Genomic DNA, 26,963 nt, shown 5'->3' on the forward strand with positions numbered 1-26,963 from the left:
CACATCTGCACAGGTGCGGTGGCCTCTCTGACCCCCAATCGCTGGGCCGGCTGGGCCAAGCCCGGTCTGTCCCCGAGGAGCCGTCCACTTTGGAGCTTCCGAGGTGCTGGTCTTGGGGAGCCCCTGCCCTGAGGATGTGCTGAACCCCATGCCCGAAGCCGCATACCCAGCACAGGCTCCAGGGCCCTGGCCAGCCACGCCCTGTGTCTGCAGTGGTGTCCTCTCCTCCCCAGCAGGTGGACATGAGGCAGGCACAGACCCGGTGGCACCTGTGGAACCCACCAAACTTGGGGCTCCCGCTAGAGTGAACCCCTACTCTGTCATCGACATCACGCCCTTCCAGGAAGACCAGCCCGCAGCTCTGGACCTGGACGCCCAGGAGGAGAGCGGGAGCCCACCAGTGCCCAGCGGCTACGCGGTGCCTGTGCCCTGCGGCTACGCGGTGCCCTCCGGCCTGCCCGCACTGCTGCCCGCCTACTCCAGCCCCGTCCTCATCCGCACCGCCTCCCTGGACGAGGAAGGTAGCCGCACCCCCTGCCGGGAAGGACACACTGTGGTCAGGGGGGCAGGGCGTGGGGGCTGCCTGGGTGTGTCGGGACCCCACATCCCTACTGCGTGTGTCCACGTTGACGGGCCGTGGCCTGCCCTCCTGTTCCCCGCTGAGGAGGGAGCCCGAGTGCCCGAGTCTGCCCACTGCCCACGCTCACCCTCGGGCGCCCTGTCCTTGCTGAGAGGGGACGGCGAGAGGTGCGTTGTCCCTGCACGCCAGGCACACACAGTCCGGCCTCTGCTCTCCCGCAGATGCGCAGGAGGCAGCAGAAATCAGCCCGTGCCACTCTCCAAGCTCCGAGGTCCCGACAAACAGGTACCTGCTCGGCCTGCCCACACCCTGCCTTCAGCCCGGCGCTGCCCACCCTCAGGGCCCCAGGCAGCTCTGCTGACCAGCCCCGGCTCTGCCTCCCTGCCCCCACCCCCCCGCCCCCCGGGTGTGGAGGCTGAGCCAGGGCCGGGTCCCGGAGGTCAGGTGCTCGGCCTCCTGCTGGGAGACACCCGCCAAGGGGAAGGCAAGAGGCCCCAGCCATGTCTCTGGTGCTCATCCTGACCGCACCTTGTCCTTCAGGGAAGAGCAGGCCGCCCTGGAGGACAGTGCCCTGGCCCGCTGGGTCGCAGACCCGGCCAACACCGCCTGGATGGAGGGTGCGTAGCCCTGCCCGGGGGCCCCTCGCCTCCACCCCACCCCGCCCTGTCCCCATGCTGCTGGGAACGTGCCTCTGCTGGGATGCGATGGAGCGGGAGCCAGGCTCAGTGCACTCGGCGAGCTGCCGCTCGGGTGGCATCCCTCCCGCAGGGCTGGCTATGCAGAGGATGGGCGGGCGGCGCCTGTGCCCCCGGGCCCTGAGGGCCGTCTCTAGCAGACGGGCCTGTGAAGTGGCAGCCTCACCCCCCACCAGGGGCCGCTCCCCAGGTGGAAGCTGCGGGCAGCCCTGGCAGCGGCTCCTCTCACCTCTCTGGCTGCTGGGCGCCTGCCATCTGGCGCTTGCAGGGGCAAGGCCATTGGCTGGTGGGGCTTAGGTGGGGTGAGGCTCCCGAGTGTCTGCGCTGGGGCGCTGCGCTCCCCTGGGGCTGTGGGCAGAGCCCCCACCTTCGTGAGCGGAAGCACGTGTGACTCGTGGAATGGCAGCATCTGAGCAGCTTGGTCTGGAGTCGGAGTTTCTTGCCGCACCGGCGGAGACCGGCTGTCACGTGGCGGCCTCTCCCTTCCCGCAGCACCGGCCCAGCTGCCCCTTGGAGCCCCACTGGCCTCTGCGCACCTGCATGGGAGCGCCTGGGCAGCCAGCGTGGGACTGGAGGCGGCGGCGGCCTGGATGGGCTGCCCTGTGGACAGCACCTCCCAGGCTGCCCCGGGTAGGTCCGGGCCGACTCATCCAGTGTCCCTTCCTTATGCTCCAGGTCCGGAGGAGGCCATCTACGACGACGTCCCAAGAGAGAACTCAGACTCCGAACCAGGTTTGGTTTGGCCTGGGCCCTGCAGCAGCCTCTCCCCAAGGTTATGGCCCGAGGCCCTCGCTGGCATTGGCGGTTGGTGTGTGTGCGTGTGCTTGCGTGTGTGCACCACCACCTTGACATGGGAATCGTCTGTTTCCCTAAAGCAGCGCCGCGGTGGGAGGTGGGATGAGGCTTGTGCTGGGTGGGTCCAGCAGAGGACATGGAGGACGGGACGTGGGGACCAGACTCCCCGGAGGTAAATACTTAAACTCTGGGTGGACACCAGTGGGAGCCACGGGGGACCGGCGGGCAGCAGCGCCCTTGCCTGCAGGAGCCAGGGTGCCCGGGGCCGGGGCTGGGCAGCAGGAGCTTCTGCAGGAGACGTGGCATCAGGCAGATGGGCAGGTCCAAACTCAGACCCCGCAGGGAGGTTTCCTGTTCTACGCCAAGGAGGAGACCACCGGGCCTGACAGGAAGCAGGAAGACAGCGTGCGGGTCCACCTCTCAGCCTGAAGCGAGCGTGGGCAAGATGCATGCAGCCTCAGCTCATCTCCGGGTGACTGTGGACAGGGGCCTTGCGGCCACAGCTACACATTGGGCAGCACCAGGCCCAAGAACTGGGAGTCTCCATGCCCACCCCGGAGGGCGCGGGGAGGGGCTATGGTTTCACGCGATGGGCCAGGTCTGCATTTTACGCAGAGCCAGTAAGAGAACAGAAACAGGGTGGCCGAAGCCTGTCTGGTAGAAAGCAAGAAAATGTAACGTTAGGAAGCGTGCCCAAGAATACCAAAAATGACAGGAAATGTCGTTCAAATGCAGCAGTCCTTATAGTCAGAGTAAACCAGGTGAGTGAAATTCCGGGCGGGCTAAGACCACAGAGCCGGCCTGTCCTACTGAGAGAGCATTTGTGAGCGAGTGGATGGAAAGAAATAGAAGGTCAATTCCATCAGAAATACTACAGTGTGATCATAACGTCAACACGGGCTGGAACACATCACTGAACGCAGAGACCCCGTGAGGACAGCCCACCCCACAGCTGCAAACCTGTACGACCCTGATAACATCCCCTCAAACACGGAAAGCAGCGTGAGACGGAGCCAGGCCGGGCAGGCCTCTCTGCCAGCTGCCTGGGTGCAGCCAGTGCAGGGCCAGGGCACGGAGATCACGGCATCAGGCGACCCCCCCGCCCAACCTGGCCCCGGTGAGCTCGTCTCCCCTACAGGGGCTGTTCCTGGGTGCTGGCTCTGTGTTGAACCTCAAGGGAGACAAGTGTCACTGGTCCTCAGGACCCATTCCCTGAGGAAAGACCAACAAAGTCAATAAAAATCAGTACACTTGAAAATAGAAAAAAAAACTACTTCCTTACTCCTGGCCAAGAATGAAGATGGGAAGAAAATTGGAAACTTGCAGTTTGAATAAGGAAGCATTGCCCTCGACTGTGGGGTTTAAACCAACAAGGCACTGCGATGTTGGGCCAAGCCCACAGGAGGAAGCCCTGAGACGCGGGAGCTGCAGGGCGGAGGTGAGGGTAAGAGCAAGGCGTGGGAGAGGCCCTTTGAGTTTGCTGCACATGCCTGCGGCCCACCAGTTTCCACGCCGGGGATCTGGTGCCCGTTGGTAAACGCCCTCAGTTGTGGTGAGTGGTGGATGGTGAGACTGCGGCCAGTTTTTTTTAAAAAAAGATTTATTTAGTCATTTATACAAGAACCGGGATACAGGCCAGAGGCGTGGGAGGGTGAGAGGATTCACCGGAGCCAGAGCGGGGAACAGAACAGGCAGAAGGACCGAGGTACACTGCTGAGGGGAGCAGCGGGCGGCAGGAGAGGTCTGTGTGCCATGTGCGACGCTCGCCGGCCGGCTGCGGGCAGCTTCACAGCGCGGTGCTCAACCACCTCGCCACCAGGGGAGGCTCTATGGCCAGTTTTTGTGAGGCGACTTGGAAGCACATGTCTGGGTGTGAACTCGGGGGGCCCTGCCCACACAGCCTTCGCTTATGGCCCCCCAGTGCCCCCAGCGCCTGCGCTCAGGTCCCAGCCTGGCACAGGACCAGGAGAGGCAACCCCTCCTGGGCAGGGGGCGGAGCCCTGGGGTACCAGCCTGGACTGGCCTTCCAAACCCTGCCGTGCCACACTCCCACCGAGTGCTGGGGCCGCCAGCTGTGGGCTCTGCCTGGAGAGCTCAGTCTCCTCGGATGCTCGGCCAGCACCCAGTCTGCGGCGGCCTGGGAATCCTCCCCAGGCCCCCCCTGCACATCCTTCGGTGCCGGCCTCTTGTTCTTGGAGACCAGTCTCTGCTCGGGGAAGCCCTGCTTTGATGGCCTGGAGACGCCTTATGTGCTGCTTGCCCACCCACCCGCCCGCTTGTTGGCGTCGCCCAGGCCTGAAGCTCAGCTCGTGGCCTGCAGGGAGGGCTGTCGGTTCTCTGTGTCCTGCTGCCACAGCGCAGCCCGGGAGGACACAGCTGCTGGCCCTCCACTCCCGCCTCTACGGCTGCCCCTATGGCCGCCACTTCTGCGGGGGTGTGGCGAGCCCCAGCCGGGCCACGCGGTGCAGACACCCCCAGGTGAGGGCCTCAGTGCCCAGCACTGGCCGCTTCTCAGTCTGGGGCAGGCGCGGCGCGGCCACCAAGTGGCAGGTCGTCTGTTTCCTTAAGGCATCTTAAGCCCTGAAACAAAACTCACAGCGGCTGGAGATGGCACCTCTGCGTCCTCCCTATGTGGGCGCTGCCCGGTGGGCGCGGCTGTCACAGTCCATGGCCCCCGCCGCCCACCGTGGTCTCCCTCTCCCCTGTGCATGTGCCCTTGGGTGGGGCTGCTGCCCTGTGGGGGTGGGGGGGTCCCTGCACCGCGCCCCTGGCAGATGGGGGGGGTCAGCGGTGGCCCCCTGCAGAGCCCCCACTGTAGCCCCGTGCGCCCCGCGTGGCCGGCTCACCTCGCCTTTGTGCCTGCAGATGAGATGATCTACGACGACGTTGAGAACGGAGAGGAGGGCGGGAACAGCTCTCTCGAGTGCGGCTGGAGCTCGAGCGAGTTCGAGAGCTACGAGGAGCAGAGCGACCCCGAGTGCAGGGGCGGCGCCCCCCGGACCTTCCTGCGCAGCGGCCACAAGAAGCACGTAGGTGCCCAGCCCGGCAGTGGCCGTGGCTCTGCAAGTTCAGAACTTCCCTTAACCTCTGAGCCTTGGGACAGGTTTGGGGGGAAGCAGGTGCCGTCTGCTGGGCAGAGAGAATGTGAGCCCAGGACAGTGGGCCGACTGACCAGCAGCCTGGGGGGTGTGGACATGCATATGTGGGTGTGGACAGGCATGTGGGTGTGGACATGTGGCACGTGGGTGGGTGTGCACACGGGTGGGTGTGTGTACGTGTGGACATGTGCACGAGTCTGGGGCTCTTGGGCCGGCACGGTGTGGGGGCCAAAGGTGACTCCGACTGACACTCTACAGAGGTCGCCCCTGCTGGGGGGCGGCCCGCTCTGTTGGGGGTGCTGGCCTTCGGAGGGGGCGCCGCTCTGGCCGCTCCGGTCCTGTCCTTGGCATCTCCTTCCCGACCCACACGTGTGCCCTGACACAGGTGACATGCACCGGGCTCCTTGGGTCTGCCTTGTGGTGTCTGGCCGCTGAGCCCAGGGCTTGGGAGGATGGGCCTCTCCGGCGTCTGCCTGCCCCTCAGCCTTGTCAACCAGCCTCCGGGGGGCCAGTGGCGTGGGGGTGTCTGGGATGCGCAGGCATGGCGGCCTGCGCCCCAGCGTGGGTGAGGAGCCGGGCTGTGCCGAGCGCCGCTGTGGGTCGCAGCCTCTGCCTCGGCCGGGGCAGGGGGCTGGGTGCGCGCCTCCAGCACCCGAGAAGGGCCGGTGCGGGCCGCCGGCTGGAGCGCGGGCGGGCACAGTGTCCTGGGCGGGGTGGGTCACGCCCGTCGCAGCAGGAGGCCGCTAGGAGCCCTGGCCCGCACCACCCACGTCCTGCCTGCGGAGCAGCTGAGCCCAGGCGTGGGGCTGGCGAGTGGTGCCAAGTGCGTGTCCGGGGCGGCGGCGGCAGGCAGGGCGGGCGGTGACCCGTGTCTCTGCCGTAGCTGGCCCGCGACCTCGCCCGCCTAAAGGAGCGCTATGAGCGGAGGATGAGACGCCTGGTGGCCGGCGCGGTGGGGGCCGTAGAGCTGCAGCAGCTAAGGCACAAGCACGACCTGAAGGTAGAGCCCCCGCCGGGTCGCCGGAACCGCTAGAGCCAGGCCGCGGGGGCCTGGGCCGGTGCTCTCGGCCCTAAGTGCGCGCTAGAGGCTCTCTCAGCCTCAACTCCCGCGCCAGAGCGGGAGACCCCGGGCTCCTGGGCTCGCCTGGTTTTCAGGAGCCGGTGGGAGGTGGGAGGTGGGAGGTGGGGAGCAGGCCTCACCGTCAGCAGCGGGTTAAGGAGGACACTGCCAAGTGCCCCGCCCAGTCTGGCCTCCGCCCCAGCTGCTCTGTGTTTGGTGCTGAGGGCCCCACCCCAGGGGGTCTCTGTGCCGCCCGGCTCCAGGTCCTCACGGGCCGCTGCCCCCAGGCAGCCGCAGGCCCCTTCGCCCAGCGTGCAGCTGCTCTGGTTCCCAGGGCCAGGAAGCCCAGAGGGGGAGGCCGTGTGGCCCCTGGCACGGGGACCCCTTGCTCTAGTAGGGGTTTTCAGGACCCGTCGCCCCACAGGCTTCCCCAGGGCCCTCTGTTCCCCATCTCTGATCTTCCCTTCAGGGGACCCTGAAGCGCACCAGGTGACCGTTCCTTAGGCCGGCCAGTCTGGGTTTGGGTTGAGAAAGTGTGATTTGGCGAGTGCGGGAAGGTAGTTGCTCATAGGGGTCTGCGGCTAAGTGTGGGGCTTGGGCAGGTCTGGGGGGCCCAGGGCAGACCCGGCTGGGGTTGTTTGGGCTCAGGGGCAGGGGCGGGACGAGAGGGCCCGTAGGTCTGGCCTGCTGGACGGGGTGGCCGCCCACGGGGGGGACGGGGTGGGGCCCCGGCGGCCGTGCTCATCCCCAGGGTCTCGTGGACGCCTCGGGAACCCAGCGGGGTGGGGGGAAGAGCAGGTGCAGGAACGCAGGTGAACGCAGGTGAGGCCAGGCCGCCCCACCACGGCCACCGCCTATGGCCGGGTGAGGGGCAGGGGGCTCCGGCCAGGCGCCCCGGGGTGTGAGGGGATGGGCTTGGCACCGCTGTGGGCTGCGCCATCCCCGCAGGCCTTGGCTGGGGAGCCCAGGGCCCGAGTGCGGACGCTGGGTCTTGGAGAGCGAGGACCATGAGTCTGGGAGGCGTGGAGCAAGGCTCGGCGTGGGCAGCGGAGGCCCGGCCAGCCCGTGGGCCCAGTGAGCCGGCCGTGGCCCCGCAGCGGCCATGCCGCCTCCCTGGGTGCCTGGGGCTGCAGCCCGCTCTCCGTGGGCTCTGGCCTGCCCTGGCCAGCCGTGGCTTGGCGTGTGGTGTGCGTGGTGCGAGGCAGCTTCCCCGGGCAGGCCTGGGCCCCGGCCCCTCTGTCCATTGGGGCCCCTTCTGCCTTCAGGAAGGGCACAGGCAGCCGCCCCGACCGCACAGACGGGCTCTGGAGCGCAGGGGTGATGCGGCCAGAGCGTGAGCCCATTTCCTTTAAAACAGCGCAGGAGCCGCGCGGCCCCGGCCCGTCTCACAGCCCCTCCCCGCAGGTGCAGAGGCTGGTCAAGGCCGCCAAGGAGGGCACCAGGGACGGGCTGCAGAGGACCAGGGCCGCCGTCCGGAGGGGCCGCTCCTTCATCCGCACCAAGTCCTTCCTCGCCCAAGGTGTGTGCCGGCGTCCCTCGGGGCTGGGCAGTGGGGTGTCCACTGGGGCGCTCGCGCGGCTCCTCCCCGTGAGAACACCATCCTCTGGGCGCCCGAGGGCGTCCCGCGCAGCCCTCAAGGGCTCCGGCCTCCAGCTGGGGCGACGCACAGCCTTTGTGTGGGGCGGGCCCGGCGCCTCCGGGGGGAGCAGGGCCTGGTCCTGTTGCATCACCCGTAAGGGTGGACTGTGGCCCTGGAGGCAGCGCAGGCGGTCCCCACCCCAGGCGTGCCCTCCCCCGCCCTCCGCTCGCCCCCGGCCCGCTTGGATCTCTGCGGGCAGGAGCTGAGATGTGTTTCTAGTGCCGACTCCTTTGCCTTCTGAGGTTACACTTCAGATGTTGGGCATTTCAGATGTGGGGGGATGTCCGCGGCCTGGGGCTGTCCGCGTCTGTGAGGTCTCCAGGCCGTCCTCGCTGGCTGGGAGCGCGCGGTCACCGGCCTGACCTGCCTCCAGACCACAGGTCCTGCCCAGAGGAGGAGCCGAGCGTGTTCATTGAGGTGGACTGCAGGCACGCGGACGCCGTCCTCACCCCCATGCCCGAGGGGCTGTCTCAGCAGCAGGTGGGCGCTGGTGGGCCGGGGGCCCGGTGGGCCGGCGCTGGGGTCCCTGCGCTGGCAGCCCTGTGGGCGTCTTTGCCGGGGGCTGCCTCCGCAACAAGGGGGCGGGGCGCGCAGCTCCAGGGACCCTCTGCTTGGGGTGGCTCCGTATCGCGGGCCGGGCTGCACCCGGTCCTGCCTCAGCCGCCAGGGGCTTGGCTTCTTGTGCAATGGGGGTGCAGCTGCCCTGTTCCCGCCCTGTCCCCGCCCTGCCCCGCAGCCGGGCTCTGCTGCTGCACTGGGGCTGCCCCCCACACCCGCCCTTGGCCCCCTCGCTGCTGCAGGGAGCTGCATCTGTATGGAATCCCATGGGGGTGCTGGGGGGCTGCCTGCGCTGTCCTGCTGGCACCACCCCCTTGGGGTTTGGCTACCTAGAGGGCAGCGCCGTGCAGCCCCGGAGCCTGAGGGTGTCCGGCTTCCACACCGTGTGTTGGCATCGGCTCACCCCACGCCCAGGCCCTGCTGGCGGCTGGCGGCATGGAAGCCCTTGTAAAGAGCGGACAGGGCGGGGCGGCCTGTCGGGAAGGGAAGACCCTTAGTCTCGGGCCTGCCCCTGGCATCCTGTCCACGTGTCCATCAGGTGGTGGTGCTGGGCTTTGGCCACCTCGTGCCCGGGGCGACGGGGAGAAAGCGCCAGGGGCTTGCAGTGGGCCCAGGCAGGCAGCCGTCTGCCTTTGGAGCGAGGACGCGCTTGTGCCGTGGTCTCAAGAGCCAGTGTGTCCTCCCGCTCGTGGTTGGGGCCGGCCGCCCGGCGTGGGCTGCGGGAGCACGGGTCTGGCTGTCGTGCAGCTGGGCTGACGTGCCTGTGCGGACGGTCCAGAGACCCCGAGGGTCCTGCACCGGCCACCTTGGGGCAGGCGGCACCCATAGGGCTCTGGCGGCAACCCCAGCTCGGGGCCTGCCTGACAGCCGCTGCCTGTAGGTGGTGCGGAGGTGCATCCTGGCCTCGGTGGTGGACAGTGAGAGGAGCTACGTGGACGCCCTGCAGCGGATCCTGGAGGTGCCTGGCTGCTGCCACCTGGCTGTTGCCCGCCTGCCCTGCCCTGGTTGCTGGGCGGGGAGGAGCCGGGCACCCGGGCCTGGGTGTGTCTGGCCAGGCCGCGCCCCGCGCTCACCGCCTGCCCCCGCAGCAGTACGAGCGGCCACTGTCCGAGATGGAGCCCAAGCTGCTGAGCGAGCGGAAGCTGCGGACCGTGTTCCACCGGGTCCGGGAGGTGCTGCAGTGCCACCGCCTGTTCCAGATGGCGCTGGCCAGCCGCGTGGCCGAGTGGGACTCCGTGGAGACGATCGGCGACGTCTTCGTGGCTTCGGTAATGAGCACAGGGCCGCGCCTGGACCGGTGTCGGGGGGCTGCCCCCCGCCTGGGCGTCCCGGCTTCGGGAGGGACAGGTGTCCCCGCAGGTCCCTTGGGTGCACCCTAGGTGGCCGTAGGAGCTCTGGTGTGGCCCTGGGGGCGGGCAGTGCCGGCCCCGCACACGGCATCTGGTCTGTCCGCCACGGCCAGAGTCCTGGAGACTGCTGCGGCCCCCACTTTGCCGGCCGGCTGGGAGGCAGGACAGACCGCGCCGGCCTCTGCCATGGGGTCCACTCCTCCCCGCATGACCCTCTTGTGGCTGAGGGTGGGGAGCGCGACGTGGGCCTCTCGCTGGGACGCTGTGGGGCCCCTTCCGGGGCCACACTCCCCTTTCTGCTCCACTCCCCGACTACGTGTGGACTTGACCCCGGCGTCGCCTTCTCAGTGAAGCGCTTAACCTGGGGACGTTTCTTAGGCAGGAGCTCGGTGTGTGGAGAACTGTGCACTAGGGCGCCCGTGTCTGGGGTGGGGACAGAGGGCTCCGCTGCTGAGAGCCGCGGCTGGCGGGCGCTCCCGCCTCTTGAAGTCATCTCAAGGACACGGGGGCTCCCGGGGCGCCCTTGGCCACCCACCGTGCACAGGGGTCCGGAGGAAGCGGGTGCGTGGCCGTGGCCTGGAGGCCGCCCCAGCGCCGGCCCTTGGGGCCGATGCCTGTGAGGTCAGCTTGTGTCTCCCTGGGGACGAGCCAGCGCTGGCCGAGCAGGACGGGCCCAGTGGGCCAGCCGGCCCTCCCGGTCCCTAATGGTTTCCTTGAAGAGGAAGCAGCGGCCCCTCCCCGTGAGGCGTGTGCTGAGCCAGGCAGCCGCGTGGGGCAGCGGGGAGCGTGCTCACGCCGCCCGCCTCGCAGTTCTCCAAGTCCATGGTGCTGGACGCCTACAGCGAGTACGTCAACAACTTCGGCTCGGCAGTGACTGTCCTCAAGCGCGCCTGCGTGGCCAAGCCCGCCTTCCTGGAGTTCCTGAAGGTGAGCACGCGCCCGCCGCCCGCTCACTGGTGACCTGCCGCAAAGCTCAGCGGTGGATCTTGCCATTGCCCCTCTGCCCCGTGGGCTGCGGCCCTGCTGGCTGGGCACTGCAGGGCAGCGGTTGGGAGGGACACTGACTGCAGGGGTCGATGGGGGTGGCCGCTCCGGGGCCTGGGAATGGTCAGCTGGGGGCAGGGTCTGGCGCTGCTGTGAGTGGGCAGGAGAGCTGGCCACACGGCAGCCACACTGAAACCTCTGATAGACTGACCGTGGAACGTTGTGGGAGGCTCCCGCTGGCCCCTGTCACTGCAGCTTCTGCTTGTGAAGAGCCGGGACATGTTCTCGGGGCACAGCGTGATCCGCGGGGGTCCTCCCCACTTGCCCCTCCCTTGTGAGACCGGTTCCTGCTGCCCAGGGTGGCGGGGGACTTGGCATCCGTTTGGAGAGGGCAGGCGGGGGCTCTGGGGGAGGGGCCCGAGTTGTGGTCAGTTCCCCTCTGGAGGAGGGTCCCATTGCTGCTGGTGGTCCTGGGAGACAGGGCCGCCCGCCTGAGCCCATCCTCAGTCCAGCCAGGCAGCCGGAAAGAGAGCCTGTCACCTCCCTCATCTGGCCAGAGCTGGACACTGGCCCCTCGGGGTGACCTGGCTGCTCAGGGGCCCCCTGCCTTCTGCCCAAGCCTCTGCAGGAGACACCAAGGCATGCTGGACCCACCAGTGCCCCCGCTCCCTGGCTGGCCCGTGGGGTGCGGCTGGTGGGGGTGGGCCCAGCCTGGGGCTGAGTGGGTTTGGCACCTGCACCTGCTCCATGGAGAGGTCTCAGCACCCTGGCCCCAGAGGGTGACGCTGACCCCTAAGTGGACACAGCTGGGCAGTGTCTCTGTGAAGCGGGGATCACAAATAGGAGATACTGACTCAGGAGGGACGGTGTACCTGGCGGGCAAGCAGTGAGGGGCTGGGGCAGGGGCTCCTTCCTCCCTCCGTGTGGCGTCTGTGGTGCAGTAGTCTGGAACCTTCTCTCAGCAGTGCCAGGAGGCCAGTCCTGACCGGACCACGCTCTACAGCCTGATGACCAAGCCCATCCAGCGGTTCCCGCAGTTCATCCTGTTGCTGCAGGTCAGCCCCGGGGGTCTGCCGGCTGTCCCACCGTCCGGTTGACTCTGACCTCACCTGCGGTTCAGGCTTGGGCCCACAGGGCACAGGTGGCCCCACCTTGGACACCAGTCAGGCTTGGGGGCCCCGACACCCATGCTTCTGTGGAACTCGGCTGCGAAGTTGGGGGTCTGCAGCCCATCCTCAGGCCCAGCAACTTGCAGGAGTACCTTTCTGGCCTTCCAGCCTGTGGTGGAGGCCATGGCTCTGCAGTGGGCAGAGGGGGCGCTGCAGGAGCCCCTTGGAGGTCCCTTTGCCCTCGCCCACCCCTCAGAGGTGGGCGCCTCCCTTGCCGGGGTGATGATCGCTGTCACCATGGTGTAGGGGGCAGGCGCTCTGGGGGCTCCGGCTTCCCTAGGAAGGTGTGCTTCCCACAGCGAGGCCGGGGAATACTGGGGCTTGACTTTGCAAAGGGAGCAGCCGAGTGGCGCGGGGCCCGGCGTGCCTGCCACGGTTCCCGCCTGGGGCTGCGCAGCACCCTGGGGCCTGGGAAGGGTCCACGGTCACTGACGCACCTGCTTTGGGGCTCCAGCCCCACGCGCCGCCCACTCCCCGTCTCTCTGAAAGGACATGCTGAAGCACACGCCCCGGGGCCACCCCGACAGGCTGCCCCTGCAGATGGCGCTGACGGAGCTGGGCACGCTGGCCGAGAAGCTCAACGAGAGGAAGAGGGAGGCGGACCAGCTCTGCGAGATCAGGCACCTGGCCAAGGCCATCAACGAGCGCTACCTGAACAAGGTGGGCGGCCGCAGCCCCGCCTGCCCCCAATGTCCGGAGACAGTGGTATCCCCCGGCTTACGGCATTTTATTATTTTTGTCGTTTGAATGAGGCAACGTTTGATGGCCCCATTTATGGTTTAGGGGCGCGGTGCACACCCTTGAGAGGCACGTCAGCGCCCCACCAAGGCCACATCATCCTCCGCACTGCCCATCTCCCTGCTCCCCAGCCCTTTGGGAGCCCCAGCCCTGCAGTCAGGTTTTGGGGTGCTGGCGCTGTCTGGCTGGCCCTCTGTGTGTCTCCCTGCTCCGTAGAAAGCCCCTCGCCGGGGCCGCCCGCCTGATGCCGGGCCCCGGGCCGCACTGGTGAGCCGCCTCTGCTGGTGGGTCGGACCTCGCCACCCCACGTGTGCGCAGGGCTCCCCGGAAGGTCAGGGCGACCCGCGGCTTGATTTCGCTGTCAGAAGGCAGCGCCCCCGCCCCTCTCGCTGTGGCAGCAGGAGCCTCGGGCTGTTCTTGCCGGCGTCCAGGTCTGGGCTTGCTGCGCCCACCCTTGGGGTGCGGCTGCCTGTGCAGGGGTTCCCGCAGCCGCCGGTGCCCGGGGCTGCCCTGTGTCTTTGAGGCTGTTCTCAGGAGAGCTGAGCGGTCGCGGGTGACACCCGCCCGCCGTCTGCTGGTGCCGCCCCGGGGTGGCTGCGGGACTTGGCGCATTTAGGCCGCCGGGTACAGCAGGGTCGGGCCGCGGGGCCAAGGAGGTGGGCGCTGGTCCCTGAGCCCCCGGTGCGCAGAGCCCCTCGCTCCCGCAGGGCTGCTGGGGCGGGGCCGGGAGGTGACCTTGGAAAGGACGCGGCGCTTCTGCCGGGCCTGCCCGGTGCCGGCCCCGCGCCGTCTGGGCGCCCCCCACGCGGCGCCAGGGCGGGGAGACGCGCCAGGAGCGCCCCGAGGCCGGCGGCCCCGCCCCTGCCGCCCCCCGCCCTCCCGGGGGCGCCGCCGGACGCGTCCAGCCTCCGTGGCCCGCAGGTGCTGAGCCGCGGGGACCGCCGCCTGGTGCGCTGCGACGACGTGCTGGAGACCGCGTTCGGCGACCGCGGGGAGGTGGCCAAGACCAAGGAGCGCCGGCTCTTCCTGCTCAGCGACATGCTGCTCTGCGCCACCGTCAGCCCGCGGTACGGCCCGCGCGCCCCGCCCGCGCCTCCGGGCCCGCCCGCAGCTCCCGCCCCGCCGCGCCCCGCCCCGCGCGCCCCGCCCCGCCCCGGCCTCCCGCAGCTCCCGCCCCGCCCCGCCACGCCCCGGCCGCCCCGCCCCGCGCGCCCCGCCCTCCCGCAGCTCCCGCCCCGGCCCGCCCCGCCCCGCGCGCCCCGCCCCGGCCTCCCGCAGCTCCCGCCCCGCCCCGCCCCGCGCGCCCCGCCCCGCCCCGGCCTCCCCGCCCCGCCCCGCCCCGCCCGCCCGCAGCTCCCGCCCCGCCCCGCCCCGCCGGCTTCGCGCGCGCCCCCGTGAGAGGCCGAGGCCGCGCTGGCGGCCCAGCCGGGTCGGGCCCCCGGGTGGCGCCGGGCTCCCCGGGGCTCCCGCGCGGTGGGGCCGCGAGCCGGCCCCGCAGCCCCCCAGGCCGCCCGCGGGCTGTCCGCGCTGTTTCGCGCCCGCAGAGCCCCGCGTGCCAGGCGGCGTTCTCGGGAGGGCCGGGCACCCCGGGCACCACCTCCCGGACTCCCCAGGCGGCGGTGAGCCCTCCCGGCTCGGGGCTGGCGGCCGAGGCGGCCCGCCGGAGACCCGTGCACCGGTCTCCCCCGGGTGCAGAGCCGGGGGCGCAGCCCCGCACCCCGGCGGCTCGTGGGCCTGTCCCTGCCGGCCTTGGGCCCGTCCGTAAAGCGGGGCCAGCGGAGATACGGCGACCGCGAGGACGCCAGCCAGGCCTGGGCCCGGGGCTCCCGCACCTGGGCCTCCCCGGTGGCAGCCAGGCCCTGACCCCTCTGTACGGGGCGCTGCCCTGCCTAGGGCCGGGCTTGCTGTGGCCACGGCCTCCCCGCCCCCTGGGCAGCCGGGCACAGGCGCCCGCACACCTGCTCCCGAGAGCGCTCGGGGGCGGCTCTCAAGCGGGTGGATGCGACCCTTTGCCGACTTGAATGAAAGTTATCTCTGGGCTAACTGGGCGCCCCACACTCTGGCCTGTTTCCAGGGGACCCCAGGACACGGGGTGGGCTGATGACACGTGAGAATAGCCCCGGGCCCTGGGGACGTCTCACCCCAGCCCCTGTGGGGTAACAGGAGCGTTTTCTTTCCTCCGGACGCCCCCAGCCTGGGCCATCCCCACCCCCAGTGCTGACCTGGGCGTGGACTAGAGGCTGAAGGGGCTGCAGCCCCAGTCCCGGGGGCTCCCCGAGCCTCTTGAGGACGAGCAGCCTGACTGTCGCCAGTGGGCGGGCTGGCACTGCTGTCATAGGGCACGTTGCCCCGAGCTTCCCGGTGACTGGGGCAACCCCACGGGGTGCTCTCAACCCCTGAGGCGGCTACACTGTGGCCAGAGCTGAGGGAGCCCTGGCCACCCAAGTCTGCGGGCAAAGCTGCCCGCCCCCGGGGCCCCGCCACCTGGGGGACCTCTGTCTCTCACTCAGGCCAGGGAGCCAACAGGCTGGGTGGGCACCCCTGGCCTCTGCCCTACCTGCCCTCTGTTTCAGTGCCCCCCACGACAGCAGCACCGGGGTGACCCCTAGCCAGCGGTACCTGTTAAAGTGGAGCGTCCCACTTGGACCCGTGGACGTGATTGAGTACGGCAGCAGCGGGGCAGAGGGTGGCCGATGCCCCCCAGGGCCCCCTCCAGAGAGCCTGGCCACATGTGCCAATGGCAAGTCTAGTAAGTGGCCCTGTCCGGTGCTGGGCACGTGGGCGGCATGGCTGGCGTCCTGGGGAGGGTGGCGGTGGACGACATGCTGGGGGACAGGCGGTGCTGGCTGCTGCGTGCCCCGGGGTGCTGGCCCCCCACGTGGCTGTCTTTGGGATGGGTTCGGGGCTGGCAGCAAGGGCGGGGCGCCCTGTCCTGCGCTTGTCCCCTGACCTGCAGGCTCAGCTCTGCGACCTGCTGGAGGGCTGAGCTGCTGCTCCAGTGTCTTGTGTCTGCGGGGAGGGGTGCCTGTGGTGGACATCACGAGGAGCCGGGGCTCCACTGTGGGGCTCACACCGTGGCCGCCGTGAAGTTCTGCGTGGATCCTGGCTGGGCTGCCCATTCTCCGGGCGCCGCCGACGTGTGGGGAGGCTTGGGGCGCAAGTCCCAGCAGCCGTGTTTCAGGCGAGCCTGCGTCTAGCGTCAGCGACATTGTCTCTAAGTCACGGCATCAAGGACAAGGGCGAGGGCTCTGAGGGTGCCCCAAGGGGCAGCTTCACTGTCCGGTCTGACGGCCGCGAGCCTCCAGAGCCGCCTGGTGCTCCCGTGCGCTTGGAGCCCATCTGCTCTGCTGCTCAGCAGTTCTGCGCCTGTCCCGATGGGAATCGCCCACTCTATACTGGACTCCGGGTGACCTGCAGGCCCCTCAGCTGTCCCAGAGGGACACAGGGGGTTGTTTTCAAATTGATGTGGCTTGTTAGCATTCCACTTGGGCGTCTTGAGAGCTCCTTCCCTCGGCCTGCGCCAGCCTGGCACCTGCCCCAGTGCTGTGCGGGCCCAGGGACACCGCCCGCTGCCAGGAGGACTCCGGGTCTTTGCAGCTCTCCCTGGTCCCGGAGAGAGCAGGGTCCCCCAGTCAGGGAGCTGGGACTCCTGGCACAGAGGAAGTTGTGGGGGAGGGGCATCGCCAGGGCCCCTCTCTGTGCGTGGTGGACGGCCTGTAGGTACAGCCAGCCTGAGGACGTAGCCCTTGCCTGCGCCCCCATGTCCCCTGGCCCACCCCATGCCCCCCCCCCCCGTGGCCCGTGAGCAGGGCCAGGGGAGGCTGGCGAGGCTACGGCAGGCGGGTGGTGTGTGAGGGCACACGTGGCCAGGTCTGGTGGGCAGCGTGAGGGCTGTGTGTCCCGAGTGTGACTCAGGGGAGCACACAGGACACGAAAGTGCTGACAACCCGCCCGTGGCGGGCGTCCAGACTCGGCCAGCCACTGACCCCCCGCCAGCCCGCCGTGGGGGACTCTCATGCTCGGTGCCCCTGCAGGTGGCATGTATCTGGGCCCAGACCGGCTGCACCGGGACCTGCAGGACCTGCTGCATGATCTGGGAGTGGTTGGGCGTGTTGCCCAGCTGGTCGGGACCCTCCGGGGTGACTACCAGGTGAGCAAGCCCGCCGCGGAGTGTGTGCGTGACTGCGTGTGTGCGTGTGTGTACCCTCAGGCCCCACTGCGCCCCCTCCCTCAGGGCGGGTCTGGCTCCTGGGCGGCCGGGCCTCCTGCGCTGCATCCCTCCGTTCTTCTCACACCCGTGTCCAGTCTGGCGCTTGTGGTGTCCTGGCTTGGCCTGGCCACTGAGCGCTGTGTCCCCCACCCTCACCACCCAGGGACATGGCCTCCCACCCCTGTGGTCCTGCCTGACTGGCCCGCGGCCACCATGTTTCCCGGCAGAACCTGAACCCGTCGGTGGCACAGGACTGGGCATCAGGCCTGCAGAGGCTCATCCTGCAGAAGGAGGAAGATATCCGTGCAGCTGACTGCTGCCGCATCCAGCTGCAGCTCCCGGGCAAGCAGGACAGGTGCGTGGGGGAGGCCGCGGGTGGTGCTGCCTCCCACCGGGGTGGCTGCAGGGTGAACCATGCCCTCTGCTCCCTGCAGGTCGGGGCGGCCGACCTTCTTCACCGCCGTGTTCAGCACGTCCACCCCGGCCATCAAGGAGTCCTGGGTCCACGACCTGCACATGGCCAAGCTGGGCCTGGGTGAGAAGCCACACTGGCCCTTGTGGGCGAGGTGGCCCGGGCGGGCCTGGTCGGCTGCCCTGTGGGGGCTCATCTCCATGTGGGGCGAGCGTGAGGAGGTGCAGTTGTCACTGGGGCGCATCTGGGCCTGCAAGGGAGCTGCCTGTCGCCGAGGCTGGGGCTGCACCTGCGGGCCCATGCGGCTGCCCCGACCCCACTACTGTGGGATGACAGCCGGGTGGTTCCGGGGCCCCAGAGATCCGCAGAGTCGGGGGCAGAGGCGCAGCTGTGACCTGGGCGCCCTGCCCGTCCGGCCTGCTTGTGCACAAGGGGGAGCTGGCAAGCCGGCAGCCACGTGGGTGTAGGTCGGGAGTGGGGGGCTGGTGGCCATGAGGGTACAGGTTCCCATGTAACGTGGTCACGTGTGCGTGGCCTACCGTGGTGACATGGGAGGGTGTGTGGGTGTGGGCATGCACGCGTGTGGGTGTGCATGGGGCGGGGGCACGCGTGTGGGGCCCTTGCTCACACACTCTGCATGTGCTGGCGGGGCTGCTCCCTTAGCAGTGCCCTAGTCCTGTCGGGGTGGGGCAGAGGCAGCTCCCTGCTCCCCGGGATCTCCTGGGGGAGCCAGTCAAGGCCCCAGCCCCACACGACGGGCGGCCGCTCTCGGCAAGGGCTGCTGCTGCTGCGGGCTCGACCCAGGCAGCTCCGTGGGGAGCCCTGCCCCTGCAGCAAGGCCTGGCCTCCGGCATCCGGGCACGCTCAGGAGTGGGCCCTCCGTGGCTGGGCACAGAGGCGGGAGTCTGGAGAGGGGAGCGGGCGTGCAGGGAGGCCTGGCAGGGGCTGGGCAGGCGGCCCGGCCTGCTCACTCGCAGGGTGTCCGCAGAGGAGGACAACCACATGGGCTGGTTCTGCGTGGAGGACGAGGGCAACCAGATCCCGAAGGAAAGGCACCCGCTCCTGGTGGGCCGCGTGCCGGTGGCCGTGGCCAAGCAGCAGGAGTTCAAGGTGAGGAGCGTCCCGGGGCGGCAGCTGCTTGCTAGGGCCCCCCCACCCCTGCTCCCGCCTGCCCGCCCGGAGCAGCCTCCGCCTCCCCCCCCCCCGGGGCGGGCTCCCGGTCCTGCCGCCCCTGCCCGGGCTGCCCATGACTGGGCCGCGCCTGCTGAGTGGACGCGACCAGCGCCCTCGCGGCCGCCCTGCGGCCGGGTGCTGTGGTGCCCCCGGGGCTGGTCCACGCCGCCTGCTGCCCTGCAGGCCCGCCCAGGAGCGCCCTGGGGCAGCGGTACCCGGGCTCCTCGGGCCCGGCTGACCCGTCCTGCCCGCGGCTGCCCAGGCCGGAGCCCGGGGCGGGAGCGCGCGCTGGCCCGGGAAGCTCGCGGCGCCCCGGCCTCCGGCTAACCGCGGCGCTGGCTTTGTCCGCTGCAGATCGAGTGCGCGGCCTACAACCCCGAGCCCGCGCTGGGCGAGGGGCTCCCGGACGCGGGCCCCGGCGGCGGCGCGCGCGGCTTCCTGTGGGTGAGCGGCCGGCGGGCGGGCGGGCGGGGCGGGGCCGGGGGGGGGCGGGGCCGGGGCGGGGCCGGGGCGGGGCTGGCGGGGCGTGGGGGGGCGGGGCGGGGCCTGGCGGGCGGGGCGGTGGCGGGGCCGGGGCGGGGCCGGGGCGGGGCCGGGCGGGCGTGGGCGGGGCCGGGAGGGGCGGGGCGGGGCTGGCCGAGAGCGCGGCCCCTGCCGTCCTGCGCGTGCGCGGACAGGATGCGGTGCCTGATGGTGCTGGGCCGGATCCACGAACTCGCGTATTAAACCATGTCACTCCTACCCCAGTTTTCCAGATTAAATTCAGGCTGAAAGTAGCTCAGCCTCAGGGTTCCATCCGTGGGGTGAAGCGGCATCTCTCTGGCCCGCCCACGTGCTCGCGGGGGGCCGAGTCCGCCCGGCTGTCGGGGTTCATCGTCCCGCGGGAGGCGCCGGGACGGCGGCCGCGGCCTCAGCGGCGCGTGTGGCCGGTGCAGACCCGGGACTCGCTCGCGGGCCCCTCGCCACCCCTGCCCGCCTCGGGCCCGGCCCCCGGGCTGCTCCAGACCCCGCAGCCTGTTGCCGAGTTGCGCGCGGGGAGTGGCTCGCTCCCCGCCGGCGCTCGGTGCTGATGGGCGCGCTGAAGACAACCTCCCCGTGGGCCGGCCCGGCGCCCCCACTCCTCCTGTGACGGGCGGGCCGGCTGCTGTCCTCGCCCGGGAGCGCAAGGCGCGCTTGCTTGTGTCTTGGAAGGGCTGCAGCGGGGAGCCTGGGCGTCAGCGTGCGGCGGGGGCAGGCTCCTCCCTCAGGAGGCCTCTGCCGCTCGTCCTGCCTCATTCCTGCTCGGGAACAGCCGACTCAGCCAGGATGTGGCTGTGTGAGGCTGAGTGAGCAGCAGGGTCTCGTAGTGGCTGGCCAGCGCGGGGTCATCCCGGTTGGGCCACTGCCCACCCACGCTGCCCCCGCTCCGGCGGTTCTGCCCGCGTTAGGTGGCTGCTGAGGGCCAGAGCCGCCGCGAGATGTCTGCGAGTGGGGGCTGTTGTCGGAACAGGGCGTCACCGGGGTGGGCAGGGCCAGGCTGGCACCTGCGGCCTGACCGTCAGGCATCCACGCTGACTCCTGCCCTCTGCCCCCCAGATCGGGAGCTGCGCCAGCCAGATGGGGCAGATTGCCATCGTGTCCTTCCAGGACACCAGCCCCAAGGTCATCGAGTGCTTCAACGTGGAGTCCCGGGTCCTGTGCATGGCCTACATCCCGCCCAGGGGCGCGCTTCGCGCCCACCCTGAGGGCCCCGCCGCCAGGGCCTCCGCTGTGCCCACCATCTGCCTGGGCACTGAGGAGGGCAGGTAGGTGCCCCCGCCCAGGCGCACCCGCGGGTGGGCGCGAGGAGTGAGGGAGCCGGCCCCGGGGCCTGCAGTCCAGCCCAGATCACAGGGGCCCTCCTGGCCCGCTGGTCACGGTGGAGCTTGCTCTGGGCATCATGTGCCAGCCATGGGTCAGAGGGCCTTGTCCGGCTCCTCTCGGGGTACGGTGTCTACAGGCAGAGTTGAATTTTTTATGACTCAGAATTGATTTATTTCAAAATAAGTTTACTTAAATGACCAGCTCTAAATAAAATTCTTTAAAATACAAGGCATTCTTGGTGACAAAGAGAAAGCAAATTAAAGAAGGTGATCGATCACGGGTGATGTCATCTCAGTCCCCGCAGGAGCTGAGGGGGTGGGGCGGGGCTGCGGCCAGGGGCGGGGCCTGGAGCGCCAGGGCCAAGTGTGTGCTCATGCTCCTTCTTGCTTGGAAGCATCTCTGTCTACAAGAGCAGCCAAGGTGCCAAGAAGGTGAGGCTGCAGCACTTCTTCACCCCGGACAAGGCCTCGGTCCTGAGCCTGGCAGGCACCCCGCAGCGGCTATACGCAGGCCTGGTGGACGGCACGGTTGCGGTCTATGCCAAAGCAGAAGGTGAGGGTCCCCCGCCGCCCGCCTGCCAGCCGTCCCCCAGTGCTGCTCACTCCATCTGGAGCAGGAGCGCGGCAGGGGGCCTGGCGGTCTCCATGCCTGCAGGTGCTGCTCTGACCCTGTGAGGTTTTCCTTGAAAGAAGTACTTTCTCTCCAGATGGGTCCTGGGCCTCAGAGCCTCAGAAGGTGGTCAAGCTGGGCGTGCTGCCGGTCCGAGGCCTGCTGGTGGCGGAGGACATGCTGTGGGCTGCCTCAGGGGGCCAGGTGTCTGTGATCAGCGCCGACACCCACGCCGTGCAGGTGAGCCCCCGCTGGCCTGTGCTGAGGGACCGTCCTCCCGGGTTTGACTCAGAGACACACACTGGCTGGGATGTGTAAGTTCCCCGTAGCCACTTACACCGTCCACCTGCTAACTGGCCCCGACAGTCGTTGTGAAGGTGCACTGGACCAGGGACCCAGAGCAGTCACGCAGGGCGGTGCCTAGAGCCAGCACAGCCCTGGCCCTTCACCTCCTGGCCGTCCCGGGCGGGCAGTGACGGTAGCGGAGCTGACCCCGGGCTGCCCAGGCAGTGCCCAGGCAGGGGACCATGTGGAGAGGCCTCCCGAGCCATCCAGACCTAGAAGCTGTGTTCAGATTTTTAAAATGAAAAATTGGGAAAGTATTCGCTGCATCTGTGACCAAGAATTAACGTTTCTAACATAAAGGGAATTTGTACTGAGTTTTAAGAAAAAAAAAATCAGCCTCACGGAGAAAGTCCAAAGGGCTTGGGAAGGCCTCTCCTGGGCCGCCCAGGGCGCCACCGAGCGCAGGCACACGCGAGGCACACGAGCCAGTGCAGGCAGGCAGCGTTCACGCGCACACGGGGCATCCAGGGGCACACAGCCAGGAGCACAGGACCCTTGACTGAACGAGTCTGCGGCCCCTGGTGCCCGGTGCCTGCTGGCACCAGCGTCCCCGGGCCGCTGCTGCTTGGCAGGAATTCTGGACCTCTGAGCAGAGGATGAGGCAAGCAGGTGTCTCTCCTTGAGAGACAAGGAGAAAGGGGATGAATCTGGTTGGGGAGGAAGAAGCTCCGAGGCCTATTTGCATGTCCACGGCCTCGTGTCCAGGACGCCCTCAGGCACGGCAGCGCTGGGGACCGGGCCACAAGGCCAGGGCTGGCCTCTGCCTGTGCGCTAGCCTGAGCGACCTCATTTGAGGTGAAGACAGGGGTCCTCACAGGGGCCTCAGGAGGGACAGAAGGGGGAGTGCATGTGCAGGGGCCCAGGGCTGCCCGGCGGCCCGCAGGGACCTTCTCTGTAGGGTGGAGCTGTGGCCTGGCACAGTCTCTGGTGCGTCCCAAAGGCCGCATGGGAATTGAAGGGACCTACAACAGCCAAGACAACCTAGACACGGCCCTCGGGAGACCCCCATCTCGACGCCCGCTCCCGCCGCGGCGCACGGGCCGGCAAGGGCAGGTGAGGACAGGCAGCGGAGGAGTGCAGAGGAGAGTGGTGGGCACAGGGCTCTGACTCTCACGGGGTGCCCAGCCCACCGTGGAGAGGGCGGGAGCCTGAACAGGGGTGCTGGGCAGCGGGGCGTTCACACCTCCGGACAGAAGGAACTGAAACAGGTTCAGCCTCACGTGACAGTCTCAGCCAAAGCAGCTCAGCGATCAGGCGGGTCCCCGGGCCGAGCGGAGGCCTCGTCCATAGAGGGCAGCCCAAGGCACCTGGCGGACACAGGCGACTCGGGCCTCAGCGACGGCGGCGCATCTCAAGCCGCAGGGATCAGGAGAGACTCCTTCATGGAGATGAGGCTGCGTTGCCTGTGCGGTCGTTTCTTGCCGTCCATCGCCGGGGAGCTGCAGGGGCCAGCGTCTCAGCCCAGGGCACGGCTGACCACGACCGTGGAAACGGACTTCGGGGAGGAGGTGGGAAATGAAATGAGGCCAGCTCCGGGCGCAGCCCCCTCGCTGCCCACCTGGTCTCAGGGCAGCGGTCCTGCTGGGCTCACTCCCCTGCCTGTAGGTGGGGCCGGCGGGGGCGGGCGTGGGGTGTGCTGGGGTGCAGCTGTCCTGAGGGCTGGGCCCCGTGTACTCCCAAGCACTTCGCCTGTGAGCAGTGGCCTGGCCTGTCAAGGCCTCAGGCGCTGGCGGTCACCAAGCTGAGGGGAGCGCAGTGGTGTCGGGATGGGGGGCCTTGGGCAACCAGCAGCCCTGTCAATGGCTGGCGGGGGATGGCAGTGAGGTGCCGGCTCGGTGGGCACCTGAAACCACGCCGGCACCGGGGCCTGTCAGAGAGGAGCCCTTGGCTCAGGCCGAAGGCGCACTGTGGAGTCACCTGGCATCTAGGAGGCCCCTGGCTGGCTGCAGGGCGGGCTGCTCTGGACTAGGCTTGGCCCCAGACCCTGCCCTGCTGGTGCTACCCTCAGCCTGGCAGGTGCGAGGCCACGGTGGCCCCTCCCACGCCCTCGCTGGAGGTGGACGTGTCCCCAGGCAGCATGGGCCGGCCTGGGTGGGGAGTGCGGCCGCTGGTGCCGGGACCCTGCCCTCAGGACGCCCCCCCCCTTCCCTGAGGAGCTATAAGTGATGTCAGCTTGGTTTGGGGGCACCCTGGGTGGCAAGTGCTGGTGGCCTGGCTGGCCTTCGTCTCCCTGCATGCCTGCAGCACTTTGCGGGGTGGCCACCCCGGACCCTGTTCCTCCTTCCGGGTCGCCCATGGGGATGCAGCGGGCTCCGAGGGGCAGGCGGGCCACCCTGGGCCTGGTTGCTTCACACATCTGCTGCTGGGGCTGGGGGGTCTGCTGGAGGCAGCGGGGTTGGCCACTCTCTCTCCGGGCTGGGGTCCCTCTGTGGGGTGCCCTGCTCCAGGTCCCACCATCTGCATCTGGCCACAGCTGCCCAGCTGGCATGGGAATGAGGCCTTGCGCTGTGCCGTGTCCGGCCCACGGGCGGCCTGGTCAGAGGGCAGTCTGGCCAGCCCAGGTCTGCGAGGGTCACGGAGAGGCCTAGGACCCTGGGCAGGGCCTTGCTGGGTGGGCGGCCCCTCACCCACCCGCTTTCCAGAGCCAGCTGGACGCCCACCAGGAGGAGGGCATGGTGGTTGCCCACATGGCCGTCGCAGGCGTGGGCGTCTGGATCGCCTTCACCACCGGCTCCACGCTGCGCCTCTTCCACACCGAGACCCTCCGGCACCTGCAGGACATCAACATCGCCACGCCTGTGCACAGCCTGCTGCCTGGGGCGGGGGCGCCAGGTGGGGCCCCCAAGGACGAGGGGCTGAGCCCCGCCCCCCCATCCTGCCCCGCCCTGCACTCCCCCGCAACCCACCCCGCCCCACTCCCCACCTGAAACACCATCTCCAAAGCCCAGAGCTTTCAGGGCGTTCCCGCACTCCCCGGAGGCGGCTGGCCTTTCCTTGCGTCAGGTAGAGTGGGGTGCGGCTGTGGCTGTCGTCACCCCGAGCAGGTGTGGCTGCAGGGGCGTCTTGGCTGGCTCGGCTTTTGCATTTTAAAAGGGAAGATCCGTCCAGTCCAGACTGGACGTACTGGCCAAGTAGCCTTCCCTTCGCCTGGGTGGTGGCTGGGGGCGCTGCCCCCGCTCCCGCAGGCTGAGGCTGTGCTGTGGCCACTGGCCCACCAGGCGGCTTAGGGCCCTTTGCTCATGGGCAGTGTCCACCTGCTTCTGTCGCTGTCTATGATCTCACGCCCCCTTTCCCCTGAGCGCCTGGGAGGGAACAGGTGTCTCCTTGCTTCAGCAAGCCCAGGGCACCTGGTGCAGCCCCAAGGCCCAGGCCCGCGGGCCTGGTGTGGGCCTGGCTGGAAGGAAATGGCTTCCTCACAGCATGGGGCTATCGTGGGCCCTGGGGCAGTGGGCAGTGCAGAGCGGTCAGTGCCCCTGCAGCGGCCTCATGGCTGCTGCACAGGCCACTCTAGGCCTTGTTCTTCCCTGTCCACTGGTGGCAACCCAGTGACCAGTGACCGGCGCCCAGAGCCCCAGGCGCCAGGTCCCCAGTCCCCACGGGGTGCGGACTACTTCTCTGTCCGTCCTCTGTGCAGGGCAGCAGCGGCTCTCCGTGACCTGCCTGCTCCTTTGCCATGGCCTGCTGATGGTTGGCACCAGCCTGGGTGTCGTGGTGGCCCTGCCTGTCCCGCGCCTGCAGGGGATTCCCAAAGTGACCGGTGAGTGGCCTGTGCAGGGCCTCTGTGCACCACCGCCCTCTCCCCACAGTGTGGACTCCAGCCCTGCCCATGGGTGGGTGAGGTCTTAGAGTTCGCATCACGTTGCCCCACCTGAGGGGAAGGCACAGAACCCGCTGTTCCGGCCACAGCAGCCTTGTGTTGCGAGCCCGAGGCACTGCACGGCTGGGGCCTGGTCAGCAGCCGGGCTTTCCCCAGCTCTTGCAGGTGGTGGGCGGCAGAGAGCAGTGCCAGCTCCTGGGAACACGAGGGTGAGATGGCAGGTGGGCTGTGCCGTGCTCGGGTATCTTGGATGCCTTTCGGCTGACCCATCCTGCCGACCCACCGGCGGCCCAGGCATGGGCAGCACTGGCCCGCCCTGGCGCCTGCCTCACAGCCCTGTCGGTTCCCTTGCAGGGAGAGGCCTGGTCTCCTACCACGCGCACAGCGGGCCCGTCAAGTTCCTGGTCCTGGCCACTGCTGCCCCCATGATAGACGCGGACCAGCCCCAGGACAGCCCAGCATCCGAGGAGCCGCAGGACCTGGCGCAGCCCGAGGGCACCCCCAGCACACCCATCTGGCTGGGGGGCTCGCTGGGCTCCAGGGCTGACCGCAGTGATGCCTCATCCTCCTCGGGGTCCCTGGCGCCCCACGCAGAGGACAGTGGCCTCTGTGACCTGCTGCGGCCGCCCCCTCTGGCACCCGGTGGTGGGCGGCGGGCCCGGAGGCCACGGGCCGGGTCGGTGCTGGTGGCCTGTGGGGCCAGGGCCACCGGCGGGTGAGCAGGAGGCCACGAACACCACCGCGCCCCGAGGACCTGGCCTCCTCTCTCATGGTCTGGCAGGTGCCCCTGCTGCCTGTGTGAGTCCAGGCGTCTGGCTGTGTCTACACAGCGGGGCCCTCGGGCAGGCAGGTGCCGCCCAGCCCGCGCAGCAGCGCAGGAGCTCACCGCCCTGCCTGGGCGTCCGCCCTGCCCGCTGCCCTCCGCTCTACTCTCAGGACGGTGGGCAGCTGGAACCTGCCGGGGCGAGGAGGCTGTGCCCACGTCTGTGCCTCCGGAGCCACTGCTGGCATTTCAGCGGAGCAGCGTTTATTGCACTTTTCTATTAAAAATTAACAGTTAACGTTTCACTTGATGCGTTACCTGTAACTGGTCCCAAGTAACACCTGCCTGACGCGTGGCCTGGCCATCTCTGCCCTCGGACGCAGGACGATGCCCAGGCCCCTGCCCCCCTGGTCGCCTCGCCATGCGGGGGACGCTTCTGGGTCCTCGAGCCACCTCTCCTGCGCCCAGGCCCGGTGTCTGCTGCCTGCCCACGTCGTGCCTGGTGGGAGATGGGCGGACAGGCCGTCGCGGTGTCCTGGGCAGAGCTGCTCAGCACTGGAGCAGTGACGACGGTGCTGACTGGGCCACTCAGCCCAGCGTCTCCCAGGCGCCCTTCCCACCCGCGGGAGCAACGCTGCCCCCCATGCTGCCAGCTGCCCTCTTGTTTTGTCAGTAAAGTCCTTTTATTTAAAAAGATGCGGCTGCCCGTTGCCTTTTTCCCCCCTAAAATGAAGGCAGTGCCACCGGGGCCTGGGACCCCTGGAGGAAGTTCAGGGGGAACTTGGGGGACCTGTCGGCCCTGGCCGACCATGGGGTGCTGGGCGCAGGGGCACTGAGGGTGCGGAGAGCGTGCCAACCAGCTAGTGTGGCTTGTGGGTCCTTCTGGGGGCACATGACTAGGTGGACACAGCCCGGCTGGGGCCTGGGTCATGGCCAGAATTGCTTCTGGTGGCCCCAAGGTGCCGCCGAGGGTGGGGCCCTGTCCTGGGGTTGGTGACAGAGGCTGAGTCTCCGGCTCCCAGGCAGGTGCAGGCCAGGACTTGGGAGCTGGGTGGGAGGGACCCGCCCCTGTGTCGGGCCTCCTGGCTGTGGTGGGCAGCAGCCCTCGGCCCTGGGCCACCTGGGTG

At 69.2% G+C, this 26,963-nt stretch overlaps 1 protein-coding gene across 1 annotated transcript in view; it reads left to right on the forward strand.

The window, feature by feature from the left end:
- ARHGEF10 (Rho guanine nucleotide exchange factor 10) overlaps positions 1 to 26,524 on the forward strand; it is a 33,685-nt gene extending 7,161 nt beyond the window's left edge. The window contains 27 exon segments of the mRNA XM_037526743.1: positions 234 to 521; positions 802 to 865; positions 1,121 to 1,197; positions 1,951 to 2,007; positions 4,936 to 5,099; positions 6,052 to 6,168; positions 7,633 to 7,747; positions 8,241 to 8,347; positions 9,306 to 9,383; positions 9,514 to 9,693; positions 10,585 to 10,701; positions 11,721 to 11,813; positions 12,417 to 12,587; positions 13,587 to 13,732; positions 15,239 to 15,414; positions 16,700 to 16,815; positions 17,103 to 17,230; positions 17,310 to 17,410; positions 18,276 to 18,397; positions 18,815 to 18,904; positions 20,036 to 20,244; positions 20,697 to 20,854; positions 21,009 to 21,151; positions 23,899 to 24,088; positions 24,891 to 25,013; positions 25,428 to 25,766; positions 25,769 to 26,524. Of these exon segments, the coding sequence (XP_037382640.1) occupies positions 234 to 521; positions 802 to 865; positions 1,121 to 1,197; positions 1,951 to 2,007; positions 4,936 to 5,099; positions 6,052 to 6,168; positions 7,633 to 7,747; positions 8,241 to 8,347; positions 9,306 to 9,383; positions 9,514 to 9,693; positions 10,585 to 10,701; positions 11,721 to 11,813; positions 12,417 to 12,587; positions 13,587 to 13,732; positions 15,239 to 15,414; positions 16,700 to 16,815; positions 17,103 to 17,230; positions 17,310 to 17,410; positions 18,276 to 18,397; positions 18,815 to 18,904; positions 20,036 to 20,244; positions 20,697 to 20,854; positions 21,009 to 21,151; positions 23,899 to 24,088; positions 24,891 to 25,013; positions 25,428 to 25,766; positions 25,769 to 25,875 (3,776 nt within the window). The 3' untranslated portion in view covers positions 25,876 to 26,524.
- Positions 26,525 to 26,963: the final 439 nt, after the last annotated feature.

This window comes from Talpa occidentalis, unplaced genomic scaffold (assembly GCF_014898055.3).
Source record: "Talpa occidentalis isolate TD23 unplaced genomic scaffold, MPIMG_talOcc4v2.1 talOcc4.4, whole genome shotgun sequence".
Taxonomy (NCBI): domain Eukaryota; kingdom Metazoa; phylum Chordata; class Mammalia; order Eulipotyphla; family Talpidae; genus Talpa; species Talpa occidentalis.